This window comes from Diabrotica virgifera, chromosome 6 (assembly GCF_917563875.1).
Source record: "Diabrotica virgifera virgifera chromosome 6, PGI_DIABVI_V3a".
NCBI classification, from domain to species: Eukaryota; Metazoa; Arthropoda; class Insecta; order Coleoptera; family Chrysomelidae; genus Diabrotica; species Diabrotica virgifera.
This window is the reverse complement of record NC_065448.1, coordinates 95737423-95756628: the sequence shown is the minus strand read 5'-3', so window position 1 is coordinate 95756628 and position 19206 is coordinate 95737423. Positions and strand designations below refer to the sequence as shown.

Sequence of the window (19206 nt, the reverse complement as noted above, 5' to 3'; positions counted from 1 at the left end):
GTAACATATATTTACAATTTGTAGTTCCTACCAACATACTAGATGCAAAAGGTGGTAAATAGTGAGTACTAAGTATACTAAGTACTAAGGTAATATAGGAGTATCTAACAAAAACTAAAGGTAAACAGTCGTATCTGTGAAGATACTACTTTTATATCTTAGTATATGTCCGTTACACCCAATTATGCTTAGCAAAATAGGTTAAAACTGTAGATACGTCAAACAAAATATGCGATTTATAAATAAACTATTAATATTTATCGCTAAAGAGCTTAAGTAATGTATTGAGGAAGATCCAAGAATTTACTAGACATCAAAATCTCAATATACCCAAAAATGTCAGATACCCCCTTTGCGCTTAGTACGGCAACATAGTTCTTTACCCGTGTGTCATTAATACCTGGCGAGATACAACACATACTTTTTATCTAGCATCATTGTCTTCCACGCATGAAACTAAAGACAAACCAGCTATTGCCTATTATTAAGTAAGGACACATGTTATTTTTATGAACGCTCTATCAGTACATGAAAAGAGTTAGGTACAAAAAATACTCTTGGGACGTTTTCAGATTTTAAGTACAATTTGTTTGACGTTTCTGGTTTGTTTACTTGTCACTGTCAATTTGTTGGATTTTTGCGTTTTTTGTCCTGTTTTGCATTTAGAAGTTATTTATATTACACAAACTGTTGTTTTCACAGCTAATTTTATATTGGAGTTTGAAATTTTATAGTAAGTGTATTCTATTTTTCCATTAATTTACATACAAAGTTAACCTCATTCAAAGTTAGGGAATGGTTTTGTTTAAGTTTCCGTAAAAGTGAAATAGATAACAAGAAGAAAATATTTTCTTCTTAAATATTTATATTATAACAAATATTTAATTACACTAATGATATTAAAAGAATTTATCAAGCTACTTCAAATGTAGCTGTAATTCTGCACCAAAATTTTAAAGCAAAATTAACATTTTACATTCTATTTATTTGATAGCGTCAAATTTTTTAATATAATCCGTGATCTGAGCAGTATCCACTTTCTGTCACTTGCTGTTGCGTGGAATAGACTTTCAACTTATTTCGTATGCTTTAAATTATGACGCACTGGTAAAGAATCATGAACTCAACGTATATATTGCTTACGCCAGTTAATTTTTATTTTAGGTTTTTCCCAGCAGAACAGAATGGACATTGTGAAAATGTTACCTACATTTTCATGTAGTAAAATACAACGAACTATGAAGAAACCTAAACGAAGTTTAAACTATGAAGAACCAACATTACAAGATTCTGCTCTGTCTAAAGACTTCTCTGTTATAAATAATTTAAACAAAAATACAGTCATTCAGACTGAAGAAGGGCTTTACAAATGTGAAATGTGAAATGTGCTTTGAAAACGCATTTGAGAGTACACACTGGAGAAAAACCTTATAAGTGTGAAATTTGTTTTAAAAAGTTTAGCGAAGCAGGTACTTTGAAGGTACATTTGAGAGTGCACACTGGAGAAAAGTCACACAAGTGTGAAGTTTGTTTTAAGAAGTTTAGCGTAGCAAGCAATTTGAAAACGCATTTGAGAGTGCATACTGGAGAAAAGCCGTATAAGTGTGAATTTTGTTTGACGCAATTTAGGGAAGCAGGCAGTTTAAAAAATCATTTGAGAGTGCATACTGGCGAAAAGCCTTACAAGTGTGAAACTTGTTTTAAGCATTTTAGTAAAGCAACTAGCTTAAAAATCCATTTGAGAGTGCACACTGAAGAAACGCCTTACAAGTGTGAAATTTGTTTTAAACCGTTTAGAGTAACAGGCAATTTGAAAACGCATTTGAGAGTACATACTGGAGAAAAGCCTTACCAATGTGAAATTTGTTTGAAACAATTTACTGAAGCAGGAGGCTTGAAAAAGCATTTGAGAGTACACACTGGAGAAAAGCCGTACAAGTGTGAAATTTGTTTTAAATAGTTTAGCGTAGCATTCAGTTTAAAAAAGCATTTGAGAGTGCATACTGGAGAAAAGCCTTACAAGTGCGAACTTTGCTTCACGCAGTTTTCTCAAGCAGGTTCTTTGAAATATCATATGAGATCACACACTGAAGAAAACCTGTACAAATGTGAAATTTGTTTTAAGCAGTTTAATAAAGCAACTAGGTTGAAAACACATTTGAGAGTGCACTCTACAGAAAAATCGTATGAGTGTGAGATTTGTTCCAAGCAGTTTGGTAGTGCAGGTAATTTAAAAACACATTCGAGTGTGCACACTGGTGAAAAGTTTTACAAATGTGAAATTTGTTTTAAGCAGTTTCGCCTGGCATATAATTTGAAAATTCATATGAGGGTGCACACTGGCAAAAAACCTTACAAGTGTGAAATTTGTTTTAAGCAGTTTACTCGAGCAGCTACTTTAAAACATCATAATATGAAATTACACAGCTAAAAGAACCTAATGATGTCATTTGTTTTAAGTACTTTTTTTGAAAATATCTTTTTAATTAAAATAAAATTGCACATTTGATAAATGTTAAATAAAAAATGAACTTCTTTATATACTCACGGACAAAAATAGTGCATATACGGTATGCGGCAAAATAAACAGTAGGTACTGAAATTCGTATGCCTCTAATTTCAGAATTAGTCAGATTCACGGTCTGTCATTTCGGAATTACGGACTAGAATTAAAGAATTTTTTCGTGTTAGAGGCAGTGGCGGATCTAGAAATTTGCCATGGGAGAGGAAATTTGCCTTAGGTGGGAACTTTCAATGAAAAACCAACCAAAAGACAAAAAAAGTTAAACTCAGATTACATAAAAGACTTAAATAATAACTTATAGGCATTAAGTTCTCTTAATTTTCCTAACTATCGTGTTTATTGGGTTGAACTTGTCTTTCTGTCGTTTCGGTTTCATGTGAGCTAATATATTTTTATGTTTGAACAACTCTTTTTCTTTAATTTTGTACCTTATTAGAGGAGAAAATGTCCTCATTTTCCCTCCCCGTAGATCCGCCACTGGCCAGAGGGTATCTTTAACATCTGTTTTATCGGGAACGTGCTTCGTCGTGAATAATGTTTACAAGGCTATATCATGTATTATAGATAGGTACCTATATAAATAATCACAAACATTTCAATATTCATTTCAGTACTGTTTATTTTGCCACATACTGTACAATTATGCATGTTGAGTTAAATTTCTTGTGCTGCTATTCTTATCCCCTCTGTATCATAGGAATAGGATTTATTTTCCGAATGCGATGTTTTAAAGTATCACATAAATGCTATACTGGGATTTAAATCTGATCTGGGCTATATACTGGCCAGTATAATTTTTAAATCGAATCTCATGAAGGTAATTATTTACTATGAAGACGTGCATTAGCACCAATATGTCATATCCAATATGGTTTTTAAATGGCAAAACATGATCTAAAATGTTTTCAATGTACATATCAGTTGGCATTCGCCTAATCACCTTCACGTGTTCGGTATGTCCTTTAAAAAGCAATATCGCTCCGTAGCACTATGCCGCCACCACCAAAACTAACGCTCGGTATGAGGTTACAACTGACATACTATTCGCCAACTCTTCTGTAGACGAAGTTTTGTAAATCTTGCTTCCATATGGTGAAAGGTATGCCCGATGTAACCTAATACAGAGTGTTAATTTTGGTGGTGGAGGCATAGTGCTATGGAGTGGTATTTCCTGAAAAGAAGATACCGAACTTGTGGAGGTGATTGGATGAATGACAGCTAATATGTACATTAAAAACATTTTAGAAGATCGTGTTTTGCCGTTTACCAGCCATATCGGATAACAAATTCGTGTTATGTACCATGACACAGGTCTTATTCATGTCGGTAGAATAGTGAATACTTACCTTGATGAGATTCAATTTAAAAATTATATTGGCCACCATATAGTACATATTAAATTTTAATCCGATTATACCATTTATATGATACAGTGGAACCCCGATAAATCGGCCTCCGATAACCCGGACCGATTTTCATCAGACAAAACAAAAATTTTTTCACTTTCACCGAGTTTTTTACCAAGAAATAAACAATACTGTATACAACTGTACGTAATTTAGATGTACTGTGCATATGTATTCCATGTTTTTGCAATAATTATAATGGAGTTTATCTGTAAATATAGCGTCTTTTATTAATTTTTACTTTATTAATTATTCTCCGGCTAACCCGGATCGGCCGCGGTCCCGATTAATCCGACTCATCGAGGTAGCACTGTACATTAAATCATCGCATTCGCAAAAGAAATCCTATTTCTGACACTGGGGCAGCACAAAAATTTTTATTTCACACGTTAATTTAAAAATATGCAATATTCTTATCCGTGAGTGTATATTTACCAATATTTGGAAACTTTTTCTTCTTATTTTCAGACAATCAGTGGTATGTATGAATAAAAACTTCTCAGTTTGGAGTTCTCATGAGTATGGGCATAAAGTATAAGTTTATACTCCATTTCATATTAATAAAAATATATTGATGTGATAAGTTTCTACTCACCGTACGTAAGAGTAGATAGAGGAAAGTCGCCAATTATGGAATACCATTTTGTTTTTGGGGATACAAAATAATACCTTTAGAGAAATGAAAACAATTTAATGTTATGACACATCAGTCATACATTTTTATGTAGTAATTAAAAGCCTTCTATTAAATATCTTAATTAACAAAAAAAATCGAACAAAAAAACAAAATTCCAAATGAGTAACCAAATATGCAATAGGTACCCATATATGGAATATAGGGATAAACCAACATATCGATAACAAAAATAGACATAAACATCTGAGAGAAAATAAAGTTAAATAAGAAAATTGTGAAAAATGAAAGAAGTAGCTTAATTCACTTGCAGACATCACAGATCCATGTATGAAACTCTGGACCAGCACAATCATAATGAGCCCACTTACACTTAATCCACTATTCCATAATTAGGCACCAATGACTGTCCATATTTGGATTTGTACATTAGTTCAAACTAATATCAACATTTTTTCAAGTCGTAATGTTTTAATTACAGAAGGTCATAAAATATCAAAATAAAGGTACTATTGATATACGCAATAGCATAATAAGTCTGTATTCATCGGAATGGGACGTTTCGATGCCGCCGGTTCATCGCCGGCCGTTTCGATGCCGCCGGTTCATCGCCAGTCCATTTCATCGCCGCCATATCTCGCATTTCCTAGAATTCCTAATTAATACTAAAAATAACTAATAATTGCAACTGTCGAAAATTCGGAAATATATCAGGTAGCGATTAATTGACTGGCGATGAATCGGCCGGCATCGGCATCGAACTGGCGGCATCGAAACGGCGGCGATGAAACGTCCTAGACCCGTATTCATGCATAATAACCAATAATACTCGTTGAATATATTTACCTTTAAAATTTTCTGCGAGACGATAAAACGAAACGCGCCTGTAAGACACGTATCGTTCGCACAACCGACACAAAGGTGTGAATACGATAATAAAGAGAGCGACTGAACTAGAGGATGGTTTTGTAGTGCGCTTAAAACCTATATTTTCGGAGAAATCGAGGATTTCCATATTAGGGCACTGTTCCATATTTGGTTACTTTCCTCTACTACCACGTGGAGTATGTGTTCCAAAATTTGGAGTATAAACTACATTCTCATTTTAATTCGGACGAGCCAATGTCTTGTTTGTTAAGTTTTAGCCTTAGTTGGAATTCTGATATTCAGCTTTCATACCAGCATTTGGGGGTCTTCTGGGTAGTCTGCTGATGTTTGCACTCACTTCTATTGCAGTCTTAGCAAGTGTATTATCACCCATTCTAGTAGTCCTTCCGTGTCTTTTTCTTGACTGTACATTTCTGTCTTACACTTCTTTAACTTCCATCTATCAAAGGTTTGGAAACCATCATAGCTATGCGGACAACATTGTAAATAAGGTTATTTCCAGTTTCGCTTATTCTCTCTCTTTCTACTGTACCACGTATTGGACCTACATATTTTTAATTAGAACTTGTACTACACTGTCCGTTGGTAAAAGACAAATAATTAATATTCACTTGTTTACTAGATGAACATTTATTACGATTTTTACAACAAAAACTGGTAAGAATAAACAGTTTATATTAATTAGAACCTGTGCAATTAGACCTTTATAAATTAAATAAAGAAAACGAGCAGTTGAAAGCAGATAACAAAGCAATGAGAGCTAAAATCACGGAACAAGAAGTTAGAATCGAACTACTGGAAAAACAAGCTAGAAGAAAAAACATAGTACTACAGGGGGTCGAAGAAAACCAATCAGCAAGTGAACAACAGATGATAAATAAGATAAAGGGGATCATTGGAAAAATCGGCGAACAAGAAAACTTAGATGAAGACCTGGTAGAGATGAGAATAATAGGCAGACAAGGTGATACCCAAAATGTACCCAGACCCATCATATTAGAAATGAAAAAGGAAGCTACGAGAATGGAAATTCTGAAGGCTGCTAAAAACCTAAAAGAAACTAAAATATATATCAATGAGGACTTCTCGAAAGAAATACTACCAGAAAGGAAGCATCTTCTCCAGTACATGAAAATGGTACGCCAGGAAGGACACACAGCCGCATTAAAATACAAAAATTATGGATAAATGGTGAACTCTACTCACTAGAGCAACTAGAAGGCATGATGTAAATTACTAGAAGAAACCTGAAGAGAAGAAGGGTAACGCTAGGATAATAAACGACAGATCTCCCCTATCTGATAACATATATCCACGAGGACAATTGTTAAAAATGGCTTCAAAAACTAACAGAAAATATAACAAAAGACGGCGACAGTATAACGGAGCTAGCAATATGAACATGGTTTGTAAAAAAGACGCAAAAACAAAAAAAGTAAAAAACAAAAACAGAAAAATAAGAATAGGAACGTGGAATATCAAAACACTTCAAGGCAAAATGGAAGAAATGACAAAATACAAGATGGAAATACTAGTGCTACAAGAAATAAGACGGACAGTAATTAGTAGTAGTAATAGCTTAAAGCGGCTCATAAATTGCGTTCTTGCTCGACAGTTTTGTTCGACGAGCAAGTCTGTTCAAACAAATATGATTTATGCATCATTTATGCAAGCAAGCAAGAACGACAGTTTTCAACACACACACACTTCCGTTTTGCGTCATTTTTGTTCGAACAGACTTGCTCGTCAAACAAAAGTGTCGAACAATAACGCAATTTGTGGGCTGCTTTAGAGACAAAATTATTCAATTTAAAGCGGTTGATGGAAGAATATCATATATAAGAATAAAAAAACAAGCAAAACATTTATTAATATATGCCCCTACAGAGAAGAGAAGAATGAATTCCTATGAGAAACTTAAAAAATTGTACGAAGAAATGCCAAAGAACGACATACTAATCCTGTTAGGAGACTTCAACGTAAAGATAGGGAAAGAAACAAAGCTTTAACATTAGTAACTATATTTTGAAGTGATAAGCGTAGTAAATACCAAAAACATAAAATCGGAAGAGATTAACTTAATAATCAGCCCTGTGATGGATGGCCGAAGATATCTTTAACGTTTGAGTTAAAGTTAAAATAACTCTCAGGGATAACGATGCCCATAACTATTTGCGTAAATTCGGTGTGATGTATCCGTCACCGTTATTAGATAGTTATTTCTTCAACGTTAAAAAGAGAAATAACATTTGAGTAACAAAATTTGAAGTAACAAAGATAACCCTATGTAGAAGTAGTACAAGTTGGAGTGAGTGCGAGAGATTGATCGGAACATGGCACAGGCTTGACAGGATCGGAAGATAATCATAAAAGCAGCGTTGCCAGAGTTGGTACAATTGTACCAATTTGATACAATTAACAACCAAACTTTTTATACTAAAGTATCTTAATGTAAAAAACCTCAAATTTTGTGATATAAGAAATTTGCTTCAAATAACATTAAACGACGTTTTTTTTAGTTTTTGTACAAAATGTATTGGTTTAGTACATTTTGTGTCACTATTTCAGTCATTCCACTGCATTTACAAAAAATTTTCTGGCAATATTTGGCAATATATTTATGTTACTAAGTAAAACTTCACTTGTAGGTAGATGGTATATAAATTTATTAAAATTTTTATCTAAATTGAAGTGGGTACATCTATAGTACAAGAAACACAAACGTTTTCGGACCAATCAGTCCATCATCAGGTAGAAACTTTAGATCCAAAGTAATTGGACTAGCTACAGTTAGGTCAAAAGACCTTAATATTACAATAATTAGGCCATTTCGGCTACAACAATGTCGACAATAAGTCGATGTTAACAGAATATAGAAATGTAGTGGTACTATAGTGTGGTCTTCATCTTGGCTTCAAACTGACAGGTTTCAAACTGAAGACCACACTATAGTACCACTACATTTCTATATTCTGTTAACATCGACTTATTGTCGACATTGTTGTAGCCGAAATGGCCTAATTATTGTAATATTAAGGTCTTTTGACCTAACTATGTAGCTAGTTCCGACTATTGTGGATCTAAAGTTTCTACCTGATGATGGACTGATTGGTCCGAAAACGTTTGTGTTTCTTGTACTATAGATGTACCCACTTCAATCCAATTTGGATCATTTTAGATAAAAATTTTAATAAATTTATATACCATCTACCTACAAGTGAAGTTTTACTTCCTTAGTAAGTTTTTTATTATGTTATACAGCCAATGAGAGGAATCTTTTCCTTTATAGCATATATTTATAAATTTCAACTTATATTCAACAATTATATCTCGATTTGATTTTTGTATCATTTTTAAATTTGTAATTCTTAAATTATTAGCTTAATTTTTATTGTTAGAAAAAAACACACTTGCTATAGAAAACACATTAAAAAATGGGAAGAAGTGGATGAGCAAATAATCACATTAGAGATAGAGAAAAACGGTCACAGCATAACAATAATCGGAATATACGCTCCCAATGAAGATGCAGATAAACAAAGGACAATTTCTACAATAAATTATCCGATGTAGTAAATGCTATTAAAAATGACAATGAATTGTACATTTTAGGAGACGCAAATGGGAGAGTAGGAAGAGAGCAGAATCACTCTGTAGTGGGGAGGTATGGCGAAGAAACACTGAACGAAAACGGTACTCGTCTGAGAGATTTTTGCCAATTCCGATCGCTAAAAATAATGAATGGGTTCTTCTCACACAAAAATTTTCACAAATTCACATGGACGCAACCTACAAAAAAACTACGGTCAATAATTGACTACATAATCCAAAGAGAAAGTTCAAGACTACAGACGTGAGGGTATACCGGGGACCAGAATGTGGATCCGATCACCACCTGTTGGTAGCCAGCATAAGAATAACTTACCGGTCAACAAATACAAAAAGGCTAAAAAAAGACGAAGAAACTAATATTTCAGAAAAGTGTTATAAGTTGGAAAGCTTAAAACACGAATCGACCAAATTTTTGTATAAGTTGAGACTGGCCTCAAAATTAAGATTTATAGAAAGTAACACCCATAACACCGAAAAGTTGTACCAGCAAATAAAAGAAAGCATACACGCAGCAGCAAAGGAAGCGTTAGGGTATTTGGAAAAAGATGATAAACAAAATCCAGAATGGTGGTCTGAGAAACTAAAAGGTTTAGTAGACAACAAGAAGACAGCGTACCAAAAATGGCTACAGACACAGGACTTACAAGATCAAAGAGTATACGCACAACTGAACAGAGAAGTGAAAAGAGAAGTAATAAGGAGTAAAAATGACACATGGGAAAGAAAGTGCGAAGAGGTGGAAAGATACATAGGCGGATCCAAAGTAGCTGAAGCATGGAAAACGATAAAAAATATCAGAAAAGAAAATAAAGGGCAGAGTAATTTAAATTTAATAAGTACCAAATAATGGGAAGATTACTATAAGATACTACTGAAGGAAACTAGACCCGAATTTGTGGTAAATGAAATGGACATGCAGACGAATGTAAATGAACAAGTTAGAAGAATAACTACAAAAGAAATAAAAGAAGCCTTATTAGAATCAAAAAATGGGAAAGCATCAGGACCTGGAAATATCCCCATCGAACTGATAAAATATGGACCAGACATACTGCACGAAATAATGACGGATCTCTTCAACAAATGCATGTTGCAGGAAGAAAAAATACCAGAAGACTGGAATTGTGCATACATTAGCTCGATTTACAAAAAAGGAGACAAAACGTTGTGCAAAAACTACACAGGTATAAGTATTACCAGTGCAATGGGGAGGTTGTATGGCCGAGTATTGAAGAAAAGGGTGGAATTAGAAATTCAGGACATGGAAGAACAAAGTGGTTTTCGCGCCGGTAGATCGTGCTCAGATAACATATTCATGATGCAACAAATAATAGAGAAAAGAAGAGCAAGGAAGCTGTCTACTCACCTAACATTTATTGATCTGGAAAAAGCCTACGACACTGTACCTTTAAAGAAACTCTTTGAAATTTTGACCACGATAGGCATAAGCGAAGCATATGTGCGAGCAATTCAAAATATGTATCAAAATCCGAAAAGTTGTATTAAACAGGGAAAATCTATGTCGAAACTATTCCCTGTTACAAAAGGTTTAAGGCAAAGGTGCTGCTTATCGCCAACACTATTTAAAATATACATCCAGAAAGCTCTGGAGCAATGGAGGAAAACAGTTGCTGGGATGGGAATAATGATTGAAGAAAACTGCTTAACAACTTTGTTTTTTGCTGATGACCAAGTAATTCTTGCCAACGATGAACATGATATGGATTATATGCTAAGAAAGTTACAGATCGAATATGAAAAATGGGGCCTATGTATGAACATGGAGAAAACGGAATATTTGAGAATAGGAGAGGGAACCGAAGATCCGGAATTAGAGTTAAGAAATATAAGGAAATGTAAGGAATATAGATATTTAGGAAGCATAATATCAGAAGAAGGAACTACAAAAAGAGACATACAGCATAGGATACAGCAAGGAAGGAAAGGAACTCGTATTTTAAATGGTCTACTATGGTCTAACAAGGTGAAGCTGAACACAAAGTTAACAATCTACAGAACAATTGTGGAACCTATTATAACTTATAGAGCAGAGTGTTGGCAACTCACAGGAAAGGAAAGAAAAAATCTAGAAGTAGCGGAAATGGATTACTTACGTAGAGCATGCAGAGTATCTAGATTAGAACATGTACCAAATGAGGAAATAAGACGACGGACAAAGAGTTTATATTCCACGGTTGACCATATAGAAACAAAGAAATTGCTATGGTATTGTCATGTTATGAGGACGTCAGAGGAAATATGGCCAAAAAGAGCATTAAATTACACACCCATAAATAGAAGAAGAAGAGGAAGGCCTACAGAAACATGGAAGAAAGGCATAGAACAGTCTATGGCAGATAGAGCTATTGACGAAAACGAATGGGTGGATAGAAAACGATGGCGAGCGAAATGTGGGATGCGGAGGAGACCGTAGGAACCCCACTACTTATATATATATATATAGATATATATATATATATATATATATATATATATATATATATATATATATATATATATATATATATATATATATATATATATATATATATATATATTTTTATTGTTAATTATTGTTTTAATCTTATTATTACCTACGTGCTTTTAATTGTTATTTGAGGTCTATTTTTTTGATAGTTTTAATTTTTGTATTGCTTTATATTTGATATTAAATTAATAATATGCCGCACAAAATCCTAGGACAACCTGAAGCAGCGTTCTTCGTTGAATAAACACTTGATTTCTATGTAAAAACAAGTCAAAATGTGAACCCAACCTTACATAACTACAGAGTTATCTCATAACTTGACATTTAACGTTGCGTTATAAAGTGGCAGTTGATATATCAGATAACTCAAGACAGGGGCGTCATTTGATAGGGGGCAGGGGGGCATTTGCCCCCTGACCCTGAAAATTACTGAAATTTACAAAAAATAGATCAATTTTGTATTATGTTTGCATATAAATGTATTGTATATATAATGCTTGCCCCCCCCCTATCAAAATTTCAAATGACGCTCCTGACTCAAGAACTGTCAAGAAATAACGCAAGTAGTTAAGTTAAATATGATACATTACACCAATTCGAGGTTTATAACTTAACTACAGGATAACTTTACGTTAAAGATAACTTCGGTCATCCATCACAAGGCTGAATATCGCTTGCAAATAGAAGTTTATGAAAACATCATTAATATTGATAATTATGATAGAATGTTGATAATGGAGCTTGGTGTCATCATTATAATTTGCCACAGCTACCTTTGTTGTGCTTAACTGATTAACTCTTATTCTATAAGTTAATTTCTCTATTATAATAATATATTTCTTACTCCAGTTATTTTCTATTTTAGATTTTTCCCAGAAGAACCGAGTGAAAATTATGAAAACGTTACCTGCATTTTTATGTACTAAAAAACAGCAAACTATGAAGAAGCCTAAACAAAGTCTAAACTATGAAAAAGCAGCATTATTAAAATCTTCTGCTTGTTCTAAAGATTTCTCTAGCATAAATAATTTAAACAAAAATACAATCATTCAGACTGAAAAAGGGCTTTACAAATGTGAAATTTGTTTTAAGCAGTTTAGATCAGCAGGTGCTTTAAAAAATCATTTTAAAGTGCATAGTGGAAAAAAGCCTTGCAAGTGTGAAATTTGTTTTAAGCAGTTTAGACACCCAAGCAATTTGAAAACACATTTGAGAGTGCACACTGGAGAAAAGCCTTACAAGTGTGAAATTTGTTTTAAGCAATTTAGCGTAGCAGACACTTTGAAAACGCATCTGAGATTGCACACTGACGAAATGCCGTACAAGTGTGAATTTTGTTTTAAGCAGTTTAACGAAAGAAGTAATTGGAAAAAGCATTTGAGAGTGCATACTGGAGAAAAGCCTTATACGTGTGAAGTTTGTTTGAAGCAGTTTAGCTTTGTAGATGGTTTGAAAGCGCATTTAAGAGTCCATACTGGAGAGAAGCCTTATAAGTGTGCAATTTGTTTTAAGCAGTTTAGAAAATCGTGTCATTTGAAAACGCATTTGGGAGTACATACTGGAGAAAAGCCTTACAAGTGCGAAGTTTGCTTTAAGCAGTTTAGTCAAGCAGGTCATTTTAAGACGCATTTGAGAGTGCACACTGGAGAAAAACCTTACAAGTGCGAAATTTGTTTGACGCAATTTAGTGAAGCAGGTAGTTTGAAAAATCATTTTAAATTACACACTGGAGAAAAGCCTCACAAGTGTGAAATTTGTTTTAAACAGTTTACAACAACAAGTTCTTTGAAAATACATTTGAGAGTGCACACTGGCGAAAAACCTTACAAGTGTGAAATCTGTTTTAAGCCGTTTAGCCGAGCAGGAACTTTGAAAAAGCATTTGAGAGTTCACACTGGAGAAAAACCTTACAAGTGTGAAATTTGTTTTAAGCAGTTTAAACAAGCATGTCATTTAAAAAAGCATTTGAGAACGCATACTGTAAAAAAGCCTTAGAAGTGCGAAATTCGTTTGACGATCTGAAATTCTTTCTGTTGCCAGATTGCAATTATCAGTTTATGCATGTGTTTCAAGAGGATGTCGCCACCGCATCTAAACATTCCGTATATGTATTTGGCACCTAAGACTTTTCTATTGGTTATTTGCGGCACGCTGCCATATTTCAACCAATAGGCGGCGAGGTGCCAAACACGTATATGGAATGTTATTTGGTGCCAAATTCATATACGGAATGTTAAATATTCGTAGACCAAAAAAGACGACTTTTTATTAAAGTCAGTTAAAAGGCGACTGATTTTAAAATATTTGTTAATGTATTATTAAAGAAGCAAAACAAGAAGTAGCAATATTAGCTTTTGGCGAAAAAGTTCAACCATTCTCATTTTATAGCGCGCTTGCAGGATCCAGTAAATGTATTACAGAACATTATATTAATAACGGAATTACTAACATTGATTAAAATAATGTTACAGAACATATTATTTTAAACAAAAATGAAAGAATTTTCTTTTGGATATTTTATTAATACGTTACAAGATAAAAATGTAACATTTGGAATATTTTAACACTAAAAATATTGCACGTAAGGGTATTTCAAATTAAAACAAAAATGGCTTGGTTTAAAAAAAAAGCACTAAGTTTCTCGGCAAGACGATTTGGACACAAGGCCAATATAAGAGTTCAACCAACATAAATCAGCCGAAAAAAGATAGGAGTTACTAGAGGGTCAAAAGATTACCATTTGGGAGACCACCTAAAGATGAACTTTGAACCTTCTAAAAAAAGGTGAAAAAGGCGTCACTATCTTTCTTCCAACATAGAAAATCGAACAAATGCAACTAAACATAGCGAAGGACAAGAATTTCTCATAAATATTGCATTTAAAACATTTAATTTTTTTATTATTAAATAATATGTAAATATATTTTGTTTTATTTCCTATTGCATTGTTTTATTTTTCTTTTAATTCTGTAATAATACTTCAATATATATTTTAAAATCAGTCTCCTTTTAACTGACTTTAATAAAAAGTCATATTTTTTGGTCTACGAATATTTAACATCCCTTATATGAATTTGGCACCAAATAACATTCCGTATATGAATTTGGCACCAAATAACATTCCATATATGTGTTTGGCACTTCGCCGCCTATTGGTTAAAATATGACCGCGTGCCGCAAAGAACCAATACAAAAGTCCTAGGTGCCAAATACATAAACACGGAATGTTTAAATGCGTCGCCGCCGTTTTTGAAATGTTCGGCAGGGAGATTATCCGAACCGGGGGCTTTATTATTTTTCAGTGTTAAGATGGCTTCTCTAATTTCTTCTTTGGTGGGGAGTAGCTGCCGATCATCTTCATTCATTTGAAACATGGGATCCCCCATCTCACAATATTCGTGATTGCCACTTAGCAGTTCTTCAAAATGTTTCGCTCATCTGTTTAGTATATCAGGGCCTCGATTTTTGACCCTTCGCTTCGTTATCGAACGTATTCGCTTCGTATACTAAACATACGAAACGAATACGTTCGATAACGCAGCGAAGGGTAAAAATCGAGGCCCTGTTCCTTCTTACTAATTATAGAGCCGTCCCTATGTTTACAGGCTATTATTCTGTTTGAATTCGTTCCTGCAGCTGTTCATCTGTTGGTAGAATTTTCCTGAGCCTTTTCCATTGTGGTAGTTAACAATTTTATGTAGAGCGTGTTTCGTATTGTTCTTTCTTTTTTCTTCTAAACATTCTCTTTTCTTCTCTTCTAATATTTTCATAATCTTCCAGAGTTAATCTCGTTTTGCGCTGCTGGAGTCTCTTATATGCTTCATTAACTACTTAATCTTTCATTTTTTTTTGTTGGTTAATATATCGACACTCTTCGTCGAAAAAAGAAGAGATAATCGTCAGGGGGATAATTACAAGGACAAAAGAAAAGATTGAAGCAATAAAAGTCGTATTAGAGAAAAGAAGGAGAAGCATAAAGGCGATACAATGGCAGAAAAATTTTATCTCACAACCGCAGGGAATCTGATCCCACATATTGGAAACACAGAAGAGTCGATCAAGGCAATCTCGGATGCAATCGAATTATACAACGATTTTTTGGACGAACTAGGAAAGAAGTAATTGATTACATACGTACTGAAGGCCAAACTGACACAATCAGCGAAACTACGACTGAAAGGTCCATATGGCACGATTGGCGAACTAATAGCGGATATTATGAAAAAGATGACGGTGAAACAATCAGTACCTGTTTTATCGGCCGAGATAAACTTAGCCAAACAAGTAAATAGATCCATAGAAAAATTCGGAATGGCAACAGTGGATCGGAAGAAGTGTTAGCAGGAGTTAATGAAAAAATTGCTATAAGCATATCCAAAAATGGACTTAAGGATGAAAAAATTAAAACAATATTAAAAGCAAAAGAAATCGCAACTTTAGCGGAAGCAATCGCTATTATGTTTGGATGAAGTTGATTAATTTTTGACAGAAGATTAACTGTGTCGGAGTTACCTAGGATAAAGACGAGATAATCGTCCACATATCGGTACCAGTGTAGAATTTCAGTGTTTTTGATGATATAAGAATGTTTTTCATGAAAAACACTGAAATTCTACACTGGTACCGATATGTGGACGATTGTCTCGTCTTTATCCTAGGTAACTCCCACACAGCTAATCTTCTGTCAAAAATTAATCAACTTCATCCAAACATCAAATTCACTATGGAACTAGAGTCTTCTAATGCCTTCAATTTTTTAGATTTGTCCATTATCAGACTTAATAGTCAATTCAACTTTGGTATTTATCGCAAGCGTACACAAACAGATCATGTCATTCACGCATCCTCCAATCACCCCCTCTCCTATAAATATTCAGCTTTTAAAGTTTTATACATAGACTATACACTATTCCTTTATCAACTCATGAATTCAACAAAGAACTCAATATAATTAAACAAATAGCTATAAACAATGACTATAGTCCTGACATCATTGATAAACTTATCCGTAGGAGAGAGTCCGATCTCCTCCGGCAATCGGCTTACAATTCTAACCCAACCATCCCTCCTTTATACAGATCATTACCATTCCATAACTCATCAATCTCTGAAAAGATTAAACATGTAAAAATAAAACTTTGTTTATTTTCAATAAAACCACATTTAGTTATTTTAAGTTATTTATAATTTTAGTTGGCATGACTGTGTAACTTTAGTTTGAATGACATTTGTAAATAATTATTTGATAGTTGTCAAAAACTCAGAGTAAAGGTGGATTTTCACAGATCCGACGGTACGATGATACGATAGAAATTTCAGAGAATTTCATTGGCTGAAAAGTGACAGTTGGGTTTTCGTACGAAATTAAAAAGTCATCGGAAGAAGTTAAAATTATTTTAACTTTTGCACGAAAATCGGATGAATTTTGACATGACATTCTATCTTGAACGTCTTGATAACCTTACTTTTGTGAAGTGTTTATGTTTTTGATATATTGAAATGGAACAACAAAATCGTAATTATAAATGGATGTTGTTCTGAAACTATTTTCTTGTGGCATTTTTGTAATTAACAATTCTTAATGAGAAATAAGCCACAATTTTAATAAAAAAAATGATTTTATTTTTTAGTAAAATTGTATTTCCCATTAAAAACAGTTAATTATAAATGGATGTGATGGTACTTCTAACAATAACTCACATTTTTATCCTCTTCAAACAGATAATTTGACGAATCCATGATGATCCAAACAATAATAAGAATAAAATCGAAATAAAACTATCTATATATGTTCCTGTTCAATATCCAACAGCAAACATTTGTATCAAATATCAATCCATGGAATAATCTGACATATTACACAAATGTCAAAAAATTTCGGATACGACAATCAAATATAATCGTACGAAAAAATTTCGTATTTCGTGTCTTCGGATATCGGATCTGTGAAAATTAGCCTTAAGAAATAGCATGTTCTTGATTCTCTTTTTAGGTTTGTATTTTTAAGTTATTTTAGTATTGTTGTATTAATGTTTATAATCTTTATTGTACATATTGTAAATAAACTCTTTTTAGATGAATTCATACGGCTATCTCTTACAAGAATAAGAAGTATGAAACTACTCTTATAAATCAAGAACTTCCCTAATAACACAAAACATTCCATGAATGTTCCTAGAATGTACTCACAGGACATTCCAAACATTCCTGGAATGTCCCCAAATGCACACGAATGTCCCTGGAAAGTCCCTGGAATGTGCTGTGTCAGCATTTTAAATATTCTTAGAATGTTCTGTTGGAACATTCCATGAATGTCTACGAATGTTCTTTGGACATTCACAGTATATGTTTTAGACTGAATGTCTTGTTGGAACATTCCATGAATGTTCTTTGGACATTCACAGTATATTTTTTAGACTAAATGTCTTGTTGGAACATTCCATGAATGTCTACGAACGTTCTTTGAACATTCACAGTATATTTTTTAGACATTCTCTGAAATATATCGTCAGTGCTGTGACAATACCTCCTATATCTTTTTTCATGAGGTTTGCAGGAGACGAAAAACATTTTTTAAGGTCACCTCCTGTTTGCATACGTAAGTTCTGGCTTGTTTTGTAGTAAATAGATAGTTAAATTTACTGCAAAACAAGTCAAAAAATATATGAAAACAGGAGGTGGCCCAAACAAGTTTTTAGTCTATCTTACAAATCTCATGAAAAAACAGATAGGAGGTATTGTCACATCACTGACGATATGTGGCCATACCAAATAATGCATCCTTGATAAATATAAACATTTTTATTGCAAAAAATCTTTTCATACATTTTTTTAATGTAATTTACTGATATTCCTATAAAAAAATTTGTCACATTTGCTTTGTAAACCTTTCTTTTGCCTTTCATAGCCACATATTCCATTTCCTTCCTGGTTTTTTGTAGACCACTTCTCTCAGCTGATTCTAAAAGAAAATAAAATAAATGGTAATTTTTTTATCCTTTACAATTAACAATCAGAAGAAATATTTACAGGTAATAATATGCATATAATAATAATAATAATAAAATAAATAATAAATTAAATAATATTTAAATAAATAATAAATAATATTTAATAAAGAAAATAATAAAACATTTTGTATTTTGACAACGACGTCCGATGTGGAAGTAGAAACCATAATAAAGTTATTTTTTCAAGTAAATTCTGGCTTATTTCCCCATTAAAATAGTTACAATAATTACAAAAATGCCACAAAGAAATAGCTTTTTCACAAACTAATAAGTATTTTGTTTTATTATATTTATTGTTTTTATTATTTACTTTAACTTAAGATTATAACTTAATTCTTGTTTTCTATTTCTGATGTTTTTATTTATTTGCATTCAATATTAATCTGTTTTCTTGTATAATCTACTTCGCAATAATTATGTGATATATTAGACTTAAAATGAATTCAAAAATTTTTTGTAATTGGGCAACAATGTCAACTTAGATCTCTGATGTAGATGATGAAGAACAACGGTATCTACAGTTGGAAAAATGAAAGAATAGGGCTTTTCATCAATTGTCATTTGTTTCGAGCTTCTGTCATGTGTCACATAATATTAATATATCTACGTCATATGTCTTTGGTTTGTATCTATTATTGTATATA

At 33.0% G+C, this 19206-nt stretch overlaps 1 protein-coding gene across 2 annotated transcripts in view; it reads left to right on the top strand.

Moving 5' to 3' along the window:
• Positions 1-17632, top strand: part of LOC114337462 (zinc finger protein 235-like) — a 40459-nt gene extending 22827 nt beyond the window's left edge. Inside the window, exons 1-2 of one of the 2 annotated variants that reach the window (XM_028287903.2) lie at positions 1386-2225; positions 12418-17632. In XM_028287903.2, coding sequence (XP_028143704.1) covers positions 2075-2225; positions 12418-13547 — 1281 coding nt within the window. In that variant the 5' untranslated portion in view covers positions 1386-2074 and the 3' untranslated portion in view covers positions 13548-17632. Of the gene's footprint in view, positions 1-1385; positions 2226-12417 lie in introns of those variants that run through there. The other variant, XM_028287902.2, reaches the window with a different exon arrangement.
• Positions 17633-19206: the final 1574 nt, after the last annotated feature.